At 43.4% G+C, this 18,436-nt stretch overlaps 1 protein-coding gene across 1 annotated transcript in view; it reads left to right on the plus strand.

The window, feature by feature from the left end:
* Positions 1 to 1,272: 1,272 nt before the first annotated feature.
* Positions 1,273 to 18,436, plus strand: part of SLC7A11 (solute carrier family 7 member 11) — a 71,959-nt gene continuing 54,795 nt past the window's right edge. The window contains exons 1-3 of the mRNA XM_054030808.1: positions 1,273 to 1,730; positions 4,661 to 4,787; positions 9,426 to 9,541. Of these exons, the coding sequence (XP_053886783.1) occupies positions 1,454 to 1,730; positions 4,661 to 4,787; positions 9,426 to 9,541 (520 nt within the window). The 5' untranslated portion in view covers positions 1,273 to 1,453. The remainder of the gene's footprint in view (positions 1,731 to 4,660; positions 4,788 to 9,425; positions 9,542 to 18,436) is intronic.

Raw genomic sequence — 18,436 nt, forward strand, 5'->3', positions numbered from 1 at the left:
TTTATTTTACTTTTCATGTTTTGGTTTGAAATCAAGTAACTCAGCTGAGTTAGCAAGAAATCTAAGTACAGATTAAGTAATCCACTCCGGAAAGTGCTATTGCAGGAGTGGCCAAACTTATTGACCCGCCAAGCTGCATATAATGGTCTTCAGAAGTTTGAGAGCTGCAACTCTTCCTGCAGGGCTAAAGCCCTTAGACTCCCCTCTCTGCAGTGCGGAATCCCCTAGTCCCCCCACCGCAGGGCAGAAGCCCCGAGCTCCCCCCGCTCAGTCTACTAGGTGGAGAATGGGGGAATTGGATGGGGGGGGGGGCTCTGTGAGCCGCGCTTTAACTGTAAAAGAGACGCATGTGGCCGTGCGTCTCTTTTGAACTGTGCTCAAAAGAGCCACAGTTTGGCCATGTCTGCACTATTGTGACATGACAATCAGATGGTGTTTCTGGTTTCTGAGGCATTGTGACGTGACGATTCAGTACTCTGAAATGTTGATATCATTCTATCATCTCTTAAAAGAATTTGCTGTAAATATTAGCAAGAGTGCTTACTTGACTTGAAGGGGTACTTTCATTTGTGCATTATTTACAAATATCCCAGAAACTCTGTACATGTGAGAATTACTGTGGAAATAACCTAGATTTTTCACTAGTCTGATTTGGCTGTTGCTAGGCAACATAACATAGGAAAAGGTTTATATGTAGTCTTTATGTAAAGGTATGTAGTCTTTATGTAAATGTCCAGGTAAGGGATAGATTTCAGAGAAACCAACCAACTAAAAAAGAAAAGTTTAAACCCACAAAACCTATATTAGTTTAAAAGTTTTTTGGAAAAAAAAAAAAAAATTGGAATAGAACCAAAGGTGACACATCCTGTTTGATTTTTTTTTCTTTCTGGCTAAAGATCTTTGTGTTTTAAATCAGGCTTGTGTGTCTCACTATAAGTTCCTTTAAATATATGGGAGTGTGTTGACAGAAATCTACTACCTTCTGATTGGTTAAACTTCCTTTCAAGTGAGAGCTTTGTTCTTCCTAAGAAGCTCAAATCAGTTGTGCAACATGCTGTTGCCATTTGAAAATGCTGAGTAATGTCAGAGACTTTTCTTATGGCTGATGCAAACCTGGAGAATTTGCATCATCATTCAGCAGACTAATTTGGTATGACAGGAGCTTAAATACAAGTCCATGCGGAAGCTGAGCTGGTTTCCAATGAGAGGGCAGCACCAGCTAACAACGTGAAAGGACAGGTGTTACGAAGTAGTATTTATACAGCAGTGAATATTAAATACACTTCAGAGTGTTATACCTGTGTGCAGGAGCAGCTTGAAAGGTAACATAAGGCAGAGAAAGAGAGTGAGAGCAGTTAGAAAAATAGCACAAAGATTGAAGGGAAGAAACTTTGAGTGCTTGCCAGAAAGTTTTTTATTTTGTTTGTCTTGAGTGTGTTGGTGGCACTATAGCATGTTTAGGAAACCTGCTCTCTCCACAATCTCTAATGGAAGCTCTTTGCAGGGGCAATCTATTGGCAGGTTGCCCTCTCTGGACAGTAAAGAGCCAGCCCAAGAAGAAAAAGTGGTGCTGAAGAAGAAAGTAACTTTTTTGAGAGGGGTATCCATTATAATTGGCACTATCATTGGAGCAGGAATCTTCATCTCGCCCAAAGGGATCCTAAAGAACACAGGCAGTGTGGGAATGTCCTTGATTCTCTGGACAGTGTGTGGTATCCTCTCACTGTTTGGTAAGTTGGTGAAACTTTATAATTGATCCTTGGGGGTAGCTGGTGGATTTTCCCCTCTTCTATTGGATATCAAAGACCAATCTGATATGTGAGGACCAATAAGGCTACAGATATTTTTTTTTTTGTTATTTGATAGTGTCTGTACTATGAATTTGGCATTATCTCTTTCACAATCATTATGACACAAAACCCTGCTGTACCTTTTTATAAATATTATAAGACCAAATAATGTTTCTTATGAGTCCCTAAAGTAAGAGGAGAGGGAAGTATACTATGTTTTATTTGTGACTTTTTGTTCTAGTTGTAATGGTTCGTTTACAGCATGCTTGCAAGGTGTTGGCAATTGGGGATATGGACCAATCAATCTGAATACCTGTGAAATGTATAGACAGCATGATCCAGCTCCCCACTGACTAGATTAAGCTCTGAATTGAATAGCTTCTGCTGGACAAAATTTTTATTGGCAAGAGAGTGAGTGAGAGAAAACTTTGTTACTGTTTTTTTCACCTTATTCACCAATTCACAATATCACTATGAAAGACCATGTCACAAAAAATTATGGAACTTAGCAGCTAACACTTACTGAGGGTTTTAACTACTGCCATATATTTTCTGACAGACTACTTGTTTTCTGGCAAGTGGTCTTGAGGGCAAGCACTGAGTAACATCTGCTTAAAACCATATAAATGTCATCTTGTGTAAATTGGCTGTGGACTTAAAAGAGGCATCAGCTGTTAAGAAGGAACATAAGGCCCTAGCTAAATGTGCAGTTGAAGAAAGTTAGGATCAATTTTAATCAGAAGCTAAACGTACTATTTTGATGCCAAAGTACCATGCACAACAAAAATCTACTGTGGAACTTTGGAGGTTCTGCCTTAGACCGAAATCCTCCTCTACAAGTGAAGTGAGAGCTGACACATAACTTGGAACCTAGTTAGGAGACGCTGGCCTTTAGATTAAACTAGAGATAGAACTTGCCTCAACATAGCACTATACACTTTAATGTAGGTATGTGTTATATGAGCAAGTGATTAAAAGTGTAGTAAATTATTGAGATTTCCCCTACACTACATGCTGTGGTAAATCTTATACAAAGTTCACCTATTTGATCAGTGAGGGTCACTGTGAAACATGTACTGCAACATTACAGTAGTTACCTCAGACTGATTCTATATTGTGTCTCTCCAGACGCGCTTGGCAAGAGAAAATCTGCCAATAGGTTTATTAAATGTGACTCTAAATAGATTATCAGGTACCTTGAATAATCTCAAATAAAGTTTACCCAACTTTATTTACCAAAGAAATGAGATATGCCTGATATTCTTCATTAAAATGCATGATTTAATGGGCTGCTGTCAGAATAAGAACAGAATAGAAGCCCTTTGAATTACAAATCCATCTCTAAAATTATGTATTATTTGGTGTTTTTTGTATTGCAATAGCTATAGCAGATGTATGCATGTCTCTGCATAACCCTGGACATTTAAGATGCTGTATGTTTTTGACAAATGAGCTTTATATCTTATAATTACAGTGACATAAATTAATTAGAGAACACATAATTGATAACTGCATATATTGTATTGATCATAACACTAGACACCATATCACTTTATCATTGATTCCCAAAGGCTGCTCAAACACTGTGCACACACTAATGAACAGGTTGACTGCATTTGTTAGTGTTGGTAAATCTCTCCTTGACTGATGCTGTCCACACGTGGAGCTGAGAATCTATTGGCTTTTTTTTGTAACGGTGTGGTGGCCTATTAAACACCCCAGCAGACACAAAGACTGGAGGGATGGTACATGGCTAAGAATATTTAATGCAGGTCCATGTTGTTGTTCTGGCATGCTGCTGAATGCTCCATAAAGGCTGAGGATGCATATTGTGCATGTGGCAGCCTCAGGGAGCTTTCCGAGGGTCATCATTGTGCTGTACAGTCCCTCCACAGTGGACCAAATGACTTTTGCATGACCAGACCTTCTAAAGTAATAACACAACACTGGTTTTCTTTTTATTTGATCCAGTGTAAACATATTGAAGAATGAAAGATTCCTCTTACTAAGGAAATGTGAAGTCATCTTGCAAAACAGAAACCCATGAAGCTTCCCAGAGCTAGGAACAAATGCAGTAATGTGCAAGCACTGAACAACCAGATTTGAGGAGTGGGGGTGGTGCTAGTACACAACACATTGATATCTTAGAGAATGAAGTCCTGAATCAACAGTGGACACTTCCTGACATTGCTCCATCAATGTGCCTCAGAACGTGTGGTACAGTTTCCAGGCCCTTGTAATCTCAGCAGAGAGTAAACCAATGATATTTCCTAGTCACAGGGCTTTTGGGTATCCCGTTCCCTCCTGTTACTTGTGCTGCCATGGCTATACTCTGTTTTTAGTGTGCTAGCTCGATGTGACCTAGTACGAGTATGTCTCCTTGAGCTGGGAATCACACACCCCTCTCCAAGTGTAGACACACCTTTTGTCATTGTTTGGTGGGTAGCCAGACAACCTGCTTTGAGCAGGGGTTGGACTAGATGACCTCCTGAGGTCCCTTCCAACTCTGATATTCTATGATTCTAAGCTAGCATGACACAGCATTTTCATCTATCTGTTTACTAGAGCTGGTTGAGTAATGAGAAACTGTATTAGTAAATTACCTATTCAGTGGGTTACAGAAAAATGTAATTGAATAAATTATACACAAATATTTGGGCCCTTACAGGGCTGATTGAACTAATGAAAAATGTATTTACAAACAACTTATTTGAAGAAATATGTCAAACTTGTCAGAAATAATTACTCAGTGAATAACTTGCTCTATTGTTTAGTCTGTTCCTAATGCTCATGTATCACAAAAGTTTTGAATAAATATTATTGGTTATGTCTTACGATACAACATTTCAATTTTAAATACATTTCCATAGGTGCACTGTGCTATGCTGAACTGGGAACGTGTATCAAGAAATCCGGTGGCCACTACACTTACATCCTGGAGGCATTTGGCCCATTACCGGCTTTTGTTAGAGTCTGGGTGGAACTGCTTATAATACGGTAAGTGTGCTGAGGGTTCTATTTACCTTCTCTGTCCACTGTCAATGCTGTTTCAAATACAAAGAGAAACCTCAGATATGAGGGGGACAGAAATAATCAAATGGATTTTGATCTTCCAGCTGTGGTGGTTTTTTTTTTTAAGTATTTCTGCTGCAGGACACTTACTGGTTCTATTTCATTTGCCAGCACTGACGATTTGGTTTCAAGATATTTTTAAGAAAAATGATTTAAAGTGAACTGGTTTTCATAAAAATTCAGCTACTTGATTTCAATTCTTCTGCAAAGCCTGCAATGCTCGCCCATGTCAGTAATAGTGCTGATACCCACACATCATATTTAAAAATACTCTAAAGGACCTACCTTTTGAATTCACAGTATGTCATGTGTTGGCTACCTACTTAGATTTGTGGAAGTGAACTCTGGCTTGGAATAGTTGAGGAGGGATGCAAAGGTAGCTCTAAACTATCTTTCTACCTCCCTCAATAGAGACAGGAATAGTATCCTTGGGTATGTCTACACTGCAATGTAATCCAGGGTTATCGGAATTTGAGTTAGCAGACCCTGGTTTTGATAACCTAGGGGTTGAGCATCTACACTCATTTGTAACCCCAGGATAGGAATTGTCCCAACATGGAGCTTCAGCATCTAAACAGCATTTTGCAAACCCGAGTCTAATTACCCTCCCAAAATGTGGCCGCTCTAGCCCTTTGTTCATGGTGCAGTTTGGGAAAACTTGACTGTTCACCAAACTTGGCTGTCCAGAGGACAAAGGTAGTCAGCCTGTGGAATTGTGGGATATTTTTGATGGACCCTTAGAACATGAGTCCAGTGGGATAGCATCTACAATGCAAAGCAATAGGTCCCAGGTCCCTGGGTCCCAGCTTGACTCAGGCTTGGATGTTCCACCCCTGTGGGATCCTGAGATCCTGGGTCCAAGCCGTGGGTCAGCATGATTTGTGTGTAGAAGGAAGGGGGGTTAGGCTTGAGTCTGAGTTTGAACCCTGGGCTTACCCTGTGTTGTAGGCATATCACTAGAGTACTGTTCAGCTGGCCATGGCTCGCCAGAGAACCATGTGCTCTGCTCATGCCCCTACATTTTCTCCTCTGTGAAGGTGTGAGAAATTTAGAGCTGGCTATGGCAGGTTTACAGCACTCAGATATTACTCTAAAACAGGAGAATCCCCAGCTGCCAATGTAAAGCAGCTTTAAGTCCATAAGTACTTAACTTGGGCCAAGAATCTGCCTTATTGTGTTGTTTTGTGTCTTATGCTACAGGTGTGTACGCTGTTGGAGCCTTAAAGTGTAATAAATATAAGTGTCTTTATATCAAACCAACACCCACAATTTTAATGGATATCAGTTATCATATTCAAATTGATTATAGAAAGTTAGTCCCTTGAAATCTATTTGAACTATTTCTATTGTCATAACTATATAGTTATGACAATTCACCTACATAAAATAAACGCAGGTCACTTCAAATCTGCTTGGCTTTAGTAAGACTTACTTCCTCTCATGCAGCAAGCTAATCACAGTGCACATGCTTTATTTGATCTCACTGCCAGACTAACATAAAAATGGGCAAGGATCCAAATTCTAGCACAGACTAAGTTGGTTAAACGCAGTAATAATGCTAAGTCACGCTGAACCCGAAGTTTGTTTAAAATGTGTCAACATCCTGATGATGTCACGAGAACATTCATTTTCATCATAGCCTGTCCCACACCCAAATAAATATAAACTCTGCATGAGAATAAAGTCAAACCATCCGTGAATCAGTAATTCTGAGAAATAATTATGGGGGCGTACTTGTTATAACTTGTAGTTATCAGAATTACATTGCTGAAATTCCATGTAGAGTTTTATTTCTGATTCCTATGGCTGTGAACTAATTGGTTGTTACTGTGGAAAGAACTAGCCACCCAATATGTACTTTGTGTTCTAAGCAGTGACTTTTAAGGAGTCAGAAAAGTTACACACACATTCCTCAGCTGTGTCCTTTTTCCTCTGAAAGACTGCAGGATTATGAAAACCACAGACTAGTGGAGCAGCCACAATAAAGAATAAACATTTCCTGCTCCCATATATCATTTCAGCCACAGTATTACAAATCCAAGGGACGTTTCAATTCTGTGTGATATAAATTAAACTGTGCTAGCAACGGTTACGTTTAAATGTGACTTTCACATACACTTTCTCTCACCAGTTCATTCAGGGATATTTTCTCCTCCTCTCCCCACCCCGAGAACCATGTTAGACCTGTGTTATAAAACCATGTCAAGTGGTTGCTAACAGGGCTTAAACCATAGGTTGGACAATGTCATACTGCAACCTATTTAGAGCTATGGGATGTGCTGGTGTTAATTTTCCTACTTCTATCCACACATAGTCAGCTACTATCCTTTGTTTGCAAGGGATACATTCTCTTTATACCTATTACTGAAAGCAAGAGAAGTGCACAAGGTGTATCTACTTTGCCAACTTTTCTTCACATTTGCAATACAATGCAAAGTGTATTGTTACTTTGACCCTCTGCTCTCTTATTTGTGGACTGTAGCTGTTAGCGCAATCCACAGAAAAATGAGAGCATATAAATGCTCATTAAGCCACAGTATTTATTGCAGGCACAATTTAGGAAAGCAGGAGTGTAAAAATTGTAGTGGTGCAGCTAACCATCACTCTCTCTTTAAGAGAATTAAAAAGAGGTCTTTGTAAAAAAAGATTAGGTAAAGTTCTTGAAGAGAGCACTGGAATTGAAGAAGGAAGTTGTGTGTGGATACTCAAAAGATCTGGTCTGATGGTTGATTTGTAGCAGTACAAACAACCTGATGCTAACTGAACGCTGGGGGTGCTTGAGTCTCCTCTCACTTACTCCTGTGTAAATTAGAAGTAACTCAATTGAAGTTAATATAGTGACATGTAAATGAGAAGAGAATCAGGCCCTGAGTGTCTGCTAAGCCATTAAACCCCCATGTATGAGGATGGGTGCGGGAGTGGTAAATGTGTGCAAACAGCAACCCTCCCTTAACCAACACAGAACCTTTGTTAACAAGATAGTTTTAGCATTTGCTTGCCGGCAGTCTGATCCAACACAATCTATGATATAGTGGCTGAGTCACAACATTAAGAAAATATTTTTCTTTTCAGAGATGCAGCTCCCTTGTGGAATTTAACACACAATAATAACCTCTCAATAGAATTTTAAAATTGTCTCATAAAATTTTATGGCATGGATATTAGCTATTACATTCTAAAGGATGGTTTAAATCCCATAGACAGACTATTATTCTTTATTTAAATTCTAGAGTTTTTTAGAGCAGTTTCAATACAGTCTTGTTTAATTTCTGTTGGTTTCACCATTGTTATATTCTATAAGGTGTTTCTGTAAAGATACTCTGGTAAGGATTGTTGAACAAGTTTAAATACAAAATTACCTAAACTTTCATCTCTCCTCTAGACTGAACCAGACCTTTACTGAACTTTGAATAAAAAGTGTACTTAACTTTTTGTTTTGTTTGAATTTGCAAGGACTGTTGCACTTCCTGGTTTTGACCACAAGCGGAAATAAAAATACTATAATATTAATCTGTATGGGCTGGGCCTTGCTCCAGGGGAATCAGATCAAAGGTATCCCTGGCCCTTAGCTCCTTATTGTTTGTAACTCAGTGATGGAAGCACAAATAGCTGTCTGAGCAGGTAGAAATAATATTTCCGTAAACAGAATTCCTGGAACACCACTATGTAGGCAACATGACTACGTCTAACCTAGAGTAACAGGGCAAACTGATGTCAATATCTGGGTTAATGCTAAGGCCTCTGGCTAACTTTCTCCCTTGTCTTAAAAAGAAGAGGAGGCATATCCCTTATTAAGCTGGTCTTGCATATATTGATGTGAGCTATCTCCTGCTCTTGAAATCACCTCACCCATCTCTGTAATATGTACTTTCTTTCTGCACATTTCATTGTGCAATAAGTGCTCTCTCACTGTCTTTGAGGAATATTCTCCATGTTGAAAGGGACTTGAAGCTTTTGACCAGGACAGGAAGCAGAAATGATTCACAGAAGCCTATTTACAATTACAATTTAGTGACACCACTTCATCACGATTAAATACACTAGGACTTTGGTACAAGTACTGGATATTTTTAGGATGCTTATCTGAATAAAGAAGAATCTCTAAACTTTGAAATTCTCTTGTGAAGAATGAGATGCATGCAAACATTAAAATTCTATCCACATAAACTTCTATAAAGTTGGATTTAAATACCAGCTATTATCTGGTACCTGATCCTATTTGATTTAAAGGGAATGAATAAAGACTGTGTTCATAAATCTCCAGTGCATGTCATTTCTGACTGTAGTACAACAGGTAAGTCATAAGTCAGTCTCATAAGTCAGTCCATGTTGATAAAAGTGATGATGATAGTTCAGTAGCATCTGAGCAAAGCATAAGTGATTATGTACTCCTGAGAACCTCCACTATATTCAGACACTGTGGATTTACACAGTTACGAAGGACACACCACAGTTAAATTGAACTCAGTTTTGTGATAATGAAGATGATCCTGTGTGAACATTGTTTATCCACTGGTGTAGATTAACCATCATTTCTTGATTCTTTCTTTCTGTTTACCTTAGCCCTGCTGCCACAGCAGTGATATCCTTGGCATTTGGACGCTATATTTTGGAACCATTTTTTATCCAATGTGAAATTCCAGACCTAGCAATCAAGCTTATTACAGCTGTTGGCATCAGTAAGTATCAAATTTAAGCTTTGGAGAAGGGTGAAGGTGATGTTAAAGTAGAAAATAATTAAAATAAGTCAGACATTGAATAGGTAGTGCCTTGATGTGAACCATTACAGAATTACTGTGTATTCTGGGGTGGGTCTCTCAGTCGCTCCTGTTGGAACTGCTTCACGTTGTATAAATAATTAAATATTAATTGTATGCCACGGTGTTGTAGTCATGTCAGTCCCAGGATATTGGAGAGATAAGGTGGGAGAGGTAATACCTTTTATTGGACGAGCAGCTGTTGGTGAGTGAGACAAGCTTTTGAGCTCACACAGAGCTGTTCTTCAGGTCTATTTATTATCATAGGGATAGGGGAGATGCACGTTGAAGTCCTGGGTAAGTGCCCTAACCATTGGGATATAGGAGTGGTGGGTAAACTACGGCCCGCAGACCACATCCGGCCTTCCAGCCATTTTAATCTGGCCCTCGAGTCCCACTGGTGAGAGGGGTCTGGGCCTTGCCTTGCTCTGGCGCTCCAGCCAAGGAGCAGTGTCAGGGGCTATGCGGCTTCCGGAAGCAGCGGTGTATCCCACTCTGGCTCCTATATATAGGGGTAGGCAGAGGGCTCACTCTGCACGCTGACCCTGCCTCAAGCACCGCCCCGGCAGCTCCCATTGTCCAGGAACCGTGGCCAATGGGAGCTGCAGGGATGGTTCCTGTGGACAGGGGAGCATGCGGTGTGCCTCAGCATAGGAGCCAGAGGGGGGACATGCTGCTGCTTCCGGGAGCTGCTTGAGGTAAGCACCGCCCAGAGCCTGCACCCCTGAACCACCACCCCGTGCTCCATCTCCCTGTCGCAGCCCTGATCCCACTCCTGCCCTCTCTCTGGTCCATTGAATATTTAATTAATTACACAAACTGGAACAGCTGCAAGAGGAGAGATTGAGAGAGACCCACCCTGAATACCCAGTAGCCCGCAGTCAGGACAGAGCAGGGACTTGAAGCCTCATCAGAGGTGAGTGCCCTAACCAATAGGCTTTTCTGGGGAGGGTCTCTCAAGCTCATTTTTCATGGTGAAAAACTTTGGGACAAAACTGAAGCCTTTCAATATGGAACAGGAAATTTTTTGAAATCTCAAAAAGTTTTTTGGGACACAAAAACCATTTCCTGCCCAGGTCTAGCCAGTATTTCAGTAAAGCTATGAACTCGACCATCTCTTATCGCAGTGGGTGCAGAGCAGTGCAGGTATTAATGTATAGCACTAACACACACAATAGGAACAGCCCCTCCTAGTCTTTTTTCCTATTATTCAGCTGGCACATAGGTAGCACCTACATTAGTGTTTACTGCTGAACCTTAGGAACAGTGCTCTTTTTAATTTGGGCAGCACATATATCTGAAACAATATAAAAGGAATGAAAAAGGAGTTCAGACAACACAGTGTAAAATGTCACACAGGAAGATACTTTTGTTTTGCACAGGTAATTGAATCAGATGACTTTTTCTTTATATAGGGAGATAGATTGAACTTCCAGTCTCCAGTATAAAGAAACAAGTTATTTGTAGAAGTGTTTTTCCACCAGTATTAAAAAAAAAAATCTATATCTGACCACATTTGCTTATATTTTAATTATGCAGAAACCATATGAGTAATTGAATTAAGGGCTTGAGTTTTGGGGGTTAATTACTTTTTTTATAATTACATCTGCCTAAAATATTTCAGGAAAAGATAAGGGTAAGACAGATGTTCGAGAACTTCAAGGTCACTGAGACAGAAGGAACATTATGGGGTGACTCCATTAAAGTGTTTTGTTAAGTGCGTGTAATTCCAGCACAAAAAGTGAAGAATTTAAAATAGTATTTTTATTACTTTTAATTTAATTGAAAATCTGTCTGATAAGCCAGGATTTCATGAAGTAATTAAGCAAAGAAGCAGCGTGGCAGGAGGGTGGAGTTATCCTGAAATAATGACGCCCTGAGGGGAGTTTGGAGTCAACAGCAAATTGTTGCTATGGTGACCAAAAGAGAGTTTTTGTGCAAAACGGGTAGAATGAGTTACTGCCTCACTGAAACTAGAGATTACTGGAGAAAGTCTTGTAAATATGACCACAAAGATGTCAAGGGAAACACTGATGGATGGGGTTTAGTGTTTACTTTTCTGTAATGATGTAGCATTTTGCGTATTATAGCAGATAGTGCACATATATCCAGGGATCTGAAAGTCTGACTGTGACTCTTCTATGGGCAGAATTATCTATTGTATTTAATTATTATTATTATTAGTAGTAGTATGGTTGTGTACAAAGTTCCCCACCCAGATTGGAGTCTCTGTTTCCTTTCAAGAGTTTGATATAGCCTAAGTCAAACTGCAAGTCAGCTACCCCATCTTTGTCCTTCTCACCCACTTCTGTGTCTCTTTTCTCTGTATGCCGCCATGGCTGATTATGCAGAGTGATAAGACTGCTCTTTGCAGCTCTCTGGCTCACCCAAGTTATCTTTATCATCTCAGATGGGAATAAAATAGTTGGAAGCATCATGGAACTATGTGTTAGTAATAAGAGAGATTTTGTTCTTACCATCTTGCCCTCTGATCTTCTGAGCAAGCAAGATTTACAAGATGATAAGGGTTGGGCCAGATTAGTATTTGGATGGGAACATTCCAGGAAAAGTCCACAATTATGTTAATGGTTCAGAAAGTGAGGTAGTTTCCTTTAGAGCAGTACTAAAACTGTGTTCCTATATTGTGTTAGGAGGCACTGTGCTGCTGCAGTTGCCATATTTCAGATGAGAGCTAAAACTGAGCTCCTGGACAATGTATCAATTTTAAAATTCCATTATTTATTTATTATTTTATAGCTCCAAAGAACATGCTAGACACACAATACCCTCTGTAGTCATACCAAACCTTGGTAATTTTGGGCAGACATTGGAAGCAAATTACTTGTGTCTACCATCGTAATCAGTTACTGCCCACAATTATCAGACCTCTATGGACAGGGCCAGCCTAAGGATTTTAGTGAGGGTTAGTGAGACAATTCTTTGGGAGTACACCCCAAACTTAACTAATTCATTATACATAAAAAGTGATTGTATGGGGGATAATCTTTAGATTCTTCCCTGACTCTGCCCCAGTCTCCTGCTTACAGAAGTGGAACCCAGCTGCCTCTTCCTTTCAAACGTAGGCCTGGTCTACACTAACGCCCCACTTCGAACTAAGATACGCAACTTCAGCTACGTGAATAACGTAGCTGAAGTCAAAGTACCTTAGTTTGAACTTACCATGGGTCCAGACGCGGCAGGCAGGCTCCCCCATCGATGCCGCGTACTCCTCTCGCCGAGCAGGAGTACCGGCGTCGACGGCAAGCACTTCCGGGATTGATCCCAGAAGATCGATTGCTTACCTCCGGGTCCGGCGGTAAGTATAGACCTACCCTTAGCAATCATTTTATGTCAATTTCTGTTTTTCAAGTTGATCTTTGCAAGGAGGAGGGCTAGAAACATACTTTTTCTTCTTAAATGAAAGCTGAGCGTCTCCTTCACGTTTGTATTTCCCTCAAATCATAGGTCCCTTGGCTGCAGACTTTGCAGGGCCAAAAGGCCTATATTACATGCAGTTTCAATTCTAGCACAATCAGAGAGCGAGAGAGTGCTATATACACACAGTGCGTAGTGGTCTCTCTCTCTCTCTGTGTGTGTGTGTGTGTGTATTCTTGGGGATAAATTACACTATATAAGTGTATTGAACTGTATTATTACTATGTAACCTGAGTAGAAATGGCCCAGTTTATACTGTATATCCAATCACTTCACTTGGTCTCCATATCAAATGAGCAGGTAAAGAGGTTTCAGCTATACAAAGCTGAGCGACTGAGAACAGATCAACTGCTCAGGTATGATTTAAGAGTTTTTAACTTGTTTATGTGTATTTTGGGGCTACTCTGAGTATTTGACACCCTAAAGAGGACTCAAATTTCCCTTGTCTTTGAGTTCTGCCCCATCATCAAATACCCCAGATATATACCCCTTCCTAAACACAGGCAATATTGTTCTAGGAATATTTCCTGGGGGGGAAAAAAACAAAAACCCTGACATTTTTCTTTGGCCAAATCATCATTTTACATGATTTCAGAGTTTACACAATCCTGCTAACTTCTTTTTCCAGTATGGCAATTGCAAATGGCATCAGTTATGACTAAGGCTATGTTTTAGTCACAGATATTTTTAGTAAACGTCATGGACAGGTCACGGGCAGTAAACAAAAATTCACGGCCCGGGACCTGACTAAAACTTGGGCTTAGGGGGTGGTCTGGGGGTGCCGCAGGTGCTGTGGGGTGGGGAAGGCCCAGGACCCCTGCTGTGGGGGGAAGGGTTGGCGAGGTTGGCAGGCTCCCTATCCAGCTCCACGTGTCCCTGCAGCTCTGGGGGAGGGAAGGCCAGGGGGGCTCCGTGCCCCCGCCACAAGCTCTGGCTGCGCAGCTCCCATTGGCTGGGAACAACAGCCAGGGCCGGCTCCAGCATTTTTGCCATCCCAAGCAGCAAAAAAAAAAAAAAAAAAAAATCCGCAATAGGCGGCACTTCGGCGGCAGCTTTACTGTCGCTTCATTCTTCGGCAGCAATTCAGCAGCAGGTCCTTCCCTCCGAGAGGGACTGAGGGGCCCGCCGCCGAATTGCCGCCAAAGAGCTGGACGTGCCACCCCTCTCCCTTGGCCGCCCCAGGCACCTGCTTGCTGCGCTGGTGCCTGGAGCCGGCCCTGACAGCAGCCAATGGGAGCTGCGGGGCCGGTGCCTCCAGGCAGGGACAGCACACAGAGCCCCTCTGCCTAGGAGCTAGAGGGATGTGCCAGCCACTTTCAGGGAGCCTCCCCTCCAGAGGTAAGCACCACCCCATACACCAATCCCCAGCCCTGAACCCCCGTCCGCACCCAAACTGCCCCAGCAGCAGCCGGGGCGACTGGCCCAGGGACTGCTTGATCTGCTTGGGCAGCCCTGGAGCCAGCTGGACTGGCCTCTGCAGAGATCACGGAAAGTCCCAGAATCTCTGACCTCCGTGACAGACACGCAGCCTTAGTTATAACTAAATCAGTCCCCTTTGGCAGATTTCAGATAAGCAGCTTAAATAAAGACTTTTCTTCGCTGAGATGCTTTTATATTACAGATCAAGATTTATGCCTTCTGTGCCTCCTTTTCAATTGGTGCACACAGATGTTCAAATAGCAACGTATTTAGGCTAATGTGGGCTGTTACTTCTCGGGTTACCATATGTCCGGATTTTGGGCCTCAAATCCCTGTCCGGGAGGAAATCCCAAAAAGCCGGACATGTCCGGGAAAACAGGGAGGGAGGGACCGGCGGTGCTTGGCTGGGGGCCGGTGCCGGCGGTGCGGGGCCACTTGGCCGGGGCCCGGGCCGGGGGTGCTTGGCCCAGGGCCGGGGCCGGCGGTGCAGAGCCGGGGGCTGGCGGTGCTCAGCCGGCGGTGCGGGGCCAGGGCCGGCGGTGCGGGGCCAGGGCCAGCGGTGCGGGGCCAGGGCCGGAGCCGGCGGTACAGGGCCCGGGGCCGGCGGTGTTCGGCCGGCGGTGCGGATCTGGGGGCCGGCGGTGCTGGGCCGGGCGGTGCTTGGCCGGGGGCCCAGGCGGGGCCAGGTGGTGCTCGGCCGGGGCCGGCACTGCGGAGACGGAGGTGCGGGGTCGGGGCCGGTGGTGCTCAGCTGGGGGCTGGTGCCCGGTGCCCCAGGACCCAAGCCAAGCCGGGCGGGAGACGCCGGGGCCAGAGCCTCTTGGCCTGGGGGGGCCGGACTGGGCCGCGCCCCCCCACTCCAGCTTGCCTGCTGCTTCAGGCTTCCTGCGAATCAAATGTTCGCGGGAAGCAGGGGAGGGCAGGGGGCGAAGGGTCCAGGGGAGGGGGCGGAGTTGGGGCGGGGCTGGGGCAGGAGGCGGGGAAGGGCGGAGTTGGGGTGGGGGCCCCATGGAGTATCCTCTTTTTGGACACTTAAAATGTTCTCTACTCTATCAGTGCTACATATTTGGATTCTAGTTGGAAAATAGGTCAGGATCTAACTCTACTGCTGCTCTCCTGTTGGCTTTTATTATTTTATTATACTTTTTATAGTGATGGCAGTATGAAGGATCAGATTATGGCAAGCGATGGCTGACAAATGTCACCATTATATTTGATTGTATATTCATGCCATTTTTTTCACCTTCCATGGTCACCTACTGTGCACAGGTGCCTGCTATACCTGGACTGGCACTGCCTGCCATTCACTAGCATTACCTTGATCCTGTAGCCAGGGCCGGCTCTACTGTTTTTGCTGCCCCAAGCAGCGTGCCGAATTGCCGCCGCGGATGGCGGGGGCAGTCTGTGTGCCGTTAGGGCGGCACGCGCATTTCTACGGCGGCAGCAATTCGGCGGCAGCTTCTGTCTTCAGCCAGAAGACAGAAGCTGCCGAATTGCCGCTGTGGGCAGCTGAACATAGAAGCTGCCGCTGAATTGCCGCCGCCGTGAAAACGTGCATGCTGCCCTAATGGCACACAGACAGCCCCCGCTGTGCGGGGTGGCAATTCGGTGCCCTGCTTGCGGGGGGCATAAACACACAGACTGCCGCCCCTTGCAGATTGCCGCCCCAAGCACCTGCTTGGAATGCTGGTGCCTGGAGCCGGCCCTGCCTGGAGCATAGCCTCTGCAAACAGTTCATGGTGGTGTTTCTCAAGGTGTCTATAAGGCAGTGGTGCCCTACAAATCTCCATGCCACAATTCATTGTCATGGTGGCAAATGATGGCAGGATCGATGCATGGACACAAACAACTCTGATGCTACATAATCACCCTTGATCTGGGATACAGCTCCTATCTTGATAATTGGCACAGTTGTTATATCCTCTTCCATATCCTGCTCAGGTCTTCCTTCATGGCTTCTATTCTCCACTATCTTCTCCCTTCTCTCCTCTAAAATCACACTGCTGTTATAAAACACAGGTACAAATACCACAGGTAGACAGACTTGTGCTAGCTTTGCTAGATCCAGTGTGCTAAAAATAGCAGTGTGGACATTGTGCCATGGCTGGCAGCTTGGACTGGTCACCTGAGCTCAGACCCAAGGATCAGGTGAATTTGGGTGTCTAGTGTGAGCCAGTGCCTCAATGTCCACACTGCTACTTTTAGTGCACTAGCTCAAGCAAAGCTAGTGTGAGTCTGTCTGCCCATGCTGGGAATCACACCTCCTCACTGCAGTACTTACATACTTTTAGGCTCATGCAGATTGCCACTGACGTCACTCAGGCTCTGCAGTAGCGTAGATATCGTCTGTGCCTGAACAGATCTGATTGCAACACTGGGCTCATGCGTGTTCAGTCTTTAATTGTATTTTTTTCTCTCTCTTCCTGTTCAACTGCAAACCCACAACTAAGCAGCCACAAAGTAGCTGGCCACCCCATTTCTGCTTTTGCCTTGGCTGAGATCACAGGAAACATCTGTGAGTTTCTAACCTGGCTACAAACAGAGGAGATTATGTTCAAGCAAACACGACCCACCTATGTGTGTATGGCTTGTGCATGAGCTAAACCAGTAGGTATGTCTACACTGCAATAAAAAAGCTGCGGTACTGAATCTCAGACCCTGGGTCAGCTGACTTGGGCTCACGGGGCTGGGGTTGCAGCGCTGTAAAATTGCAATGTAGACGTTCAGCCTTGGGCTGGAACCCAGGCTCAGAACCCCTCCTTGCTTGAGATCCCTGCAGTGAACGTCTGCACTACAACTTTGTAGCCCTGCAGCCCGAGCCCTGCAAGCGCAAGTCAGCTGACCTGGGCCAGCCACAGCCGTACAACGGGTCTTTTATTGCAGTCTAGTTGTGTGAATTGGAATTATCATTCTCTCCCCTCTAGTTCTCACTAGTTGTTTGCTATCTGATAAAAATCTCAGGTGCATATCAGGAAGTTGATCACCTTATTAAAAACCAGTGAGTACAGAACAGTTCTCTTTGAGGCAGAATTGCTCGTTACTTACTCTGTGCTGTGTTGTGTAACTAAATGTTCTTGGCATGGAACTTGAACTCTGCATGAGCTGAATGGAAGGTTTAAAATACTAAGCTGAAAATTTCATCTTATATTTGTATTGTGCCCCCTGCCTGTGCTTTGTCTTGTGCAAGAGCCACAATACAAATATAAACTGAAAGTTCTAGAAAATTTGAAATAAACCACAGAATAGCTCCTGGCATTGGATTTCTTAGTGACTTACACAGTGTAGGTATATCTGCTGTTTAAAATGTATTTTGCTGAATTTTCAATTAAATGCTTAAGGGTAGCTGCGAAAATTTACAGTGTAAAAGAGTATATGATCAAAAACCAGTCAATCCAACATATATAAGGATTTAGGGCCTGATTCAGAACTGTGTTACTCCACTTTAGAACTGGAGGAACTTTTAACACTTAAATAAACTGAGTTAAATCAGTGTCAGGTGTCACCGAGGTGAATCAGGCTCCCAGCACTTTATATGTGTTGCCAGGTCGACCTATGGACACAGGAATTATAAAGCAAAACACAAAATATTCTGACTACAAGGAGATTTTGCAGAAGTCAGACAATTTTGTTTTTATGGTAGCCCAAAAGAGACTGTCTCAGTTCTGAAGTTCTGTAAAACCTTGCTCCATTTTGCTGGTTAAGCATCATCCGTAGCCCTAGAGCCGACTTGTAAAGACACACGATGAAACAGCAGTTCTAGACGCTGGAGAGTCTGTACAGGCCAGACCTGCAACACCTGCGTTAATATTTGCTAAGCTCCAAGTTTCAGGCTCTGGATGGGCACTCCTGAGTTGTGATTTTATAAATCCAGTGGTGTGTGAGATATCTGGTAATCCAGATAAACCAGTGCTCCTAAGAAGGCTTTGGAGTAAGGAAGGATTCTGATGTAAAGCTGATTCATTA

This window comes from Malaclemys terrapin, chromosome 5, assembly GCF_027887155.1.
Source record: "Malaclemys terrapin pileata isolate rMalTer1 chromosome 5, rMalTer1.hap1, whole genome shotgun sequence".
Taxonomy (NCBI): domain Eukaryota; kingdom Metazoa; phylum Chordata; order Testudines; family Emydidae; genus Malaclemys; species Malaclemys terrapin.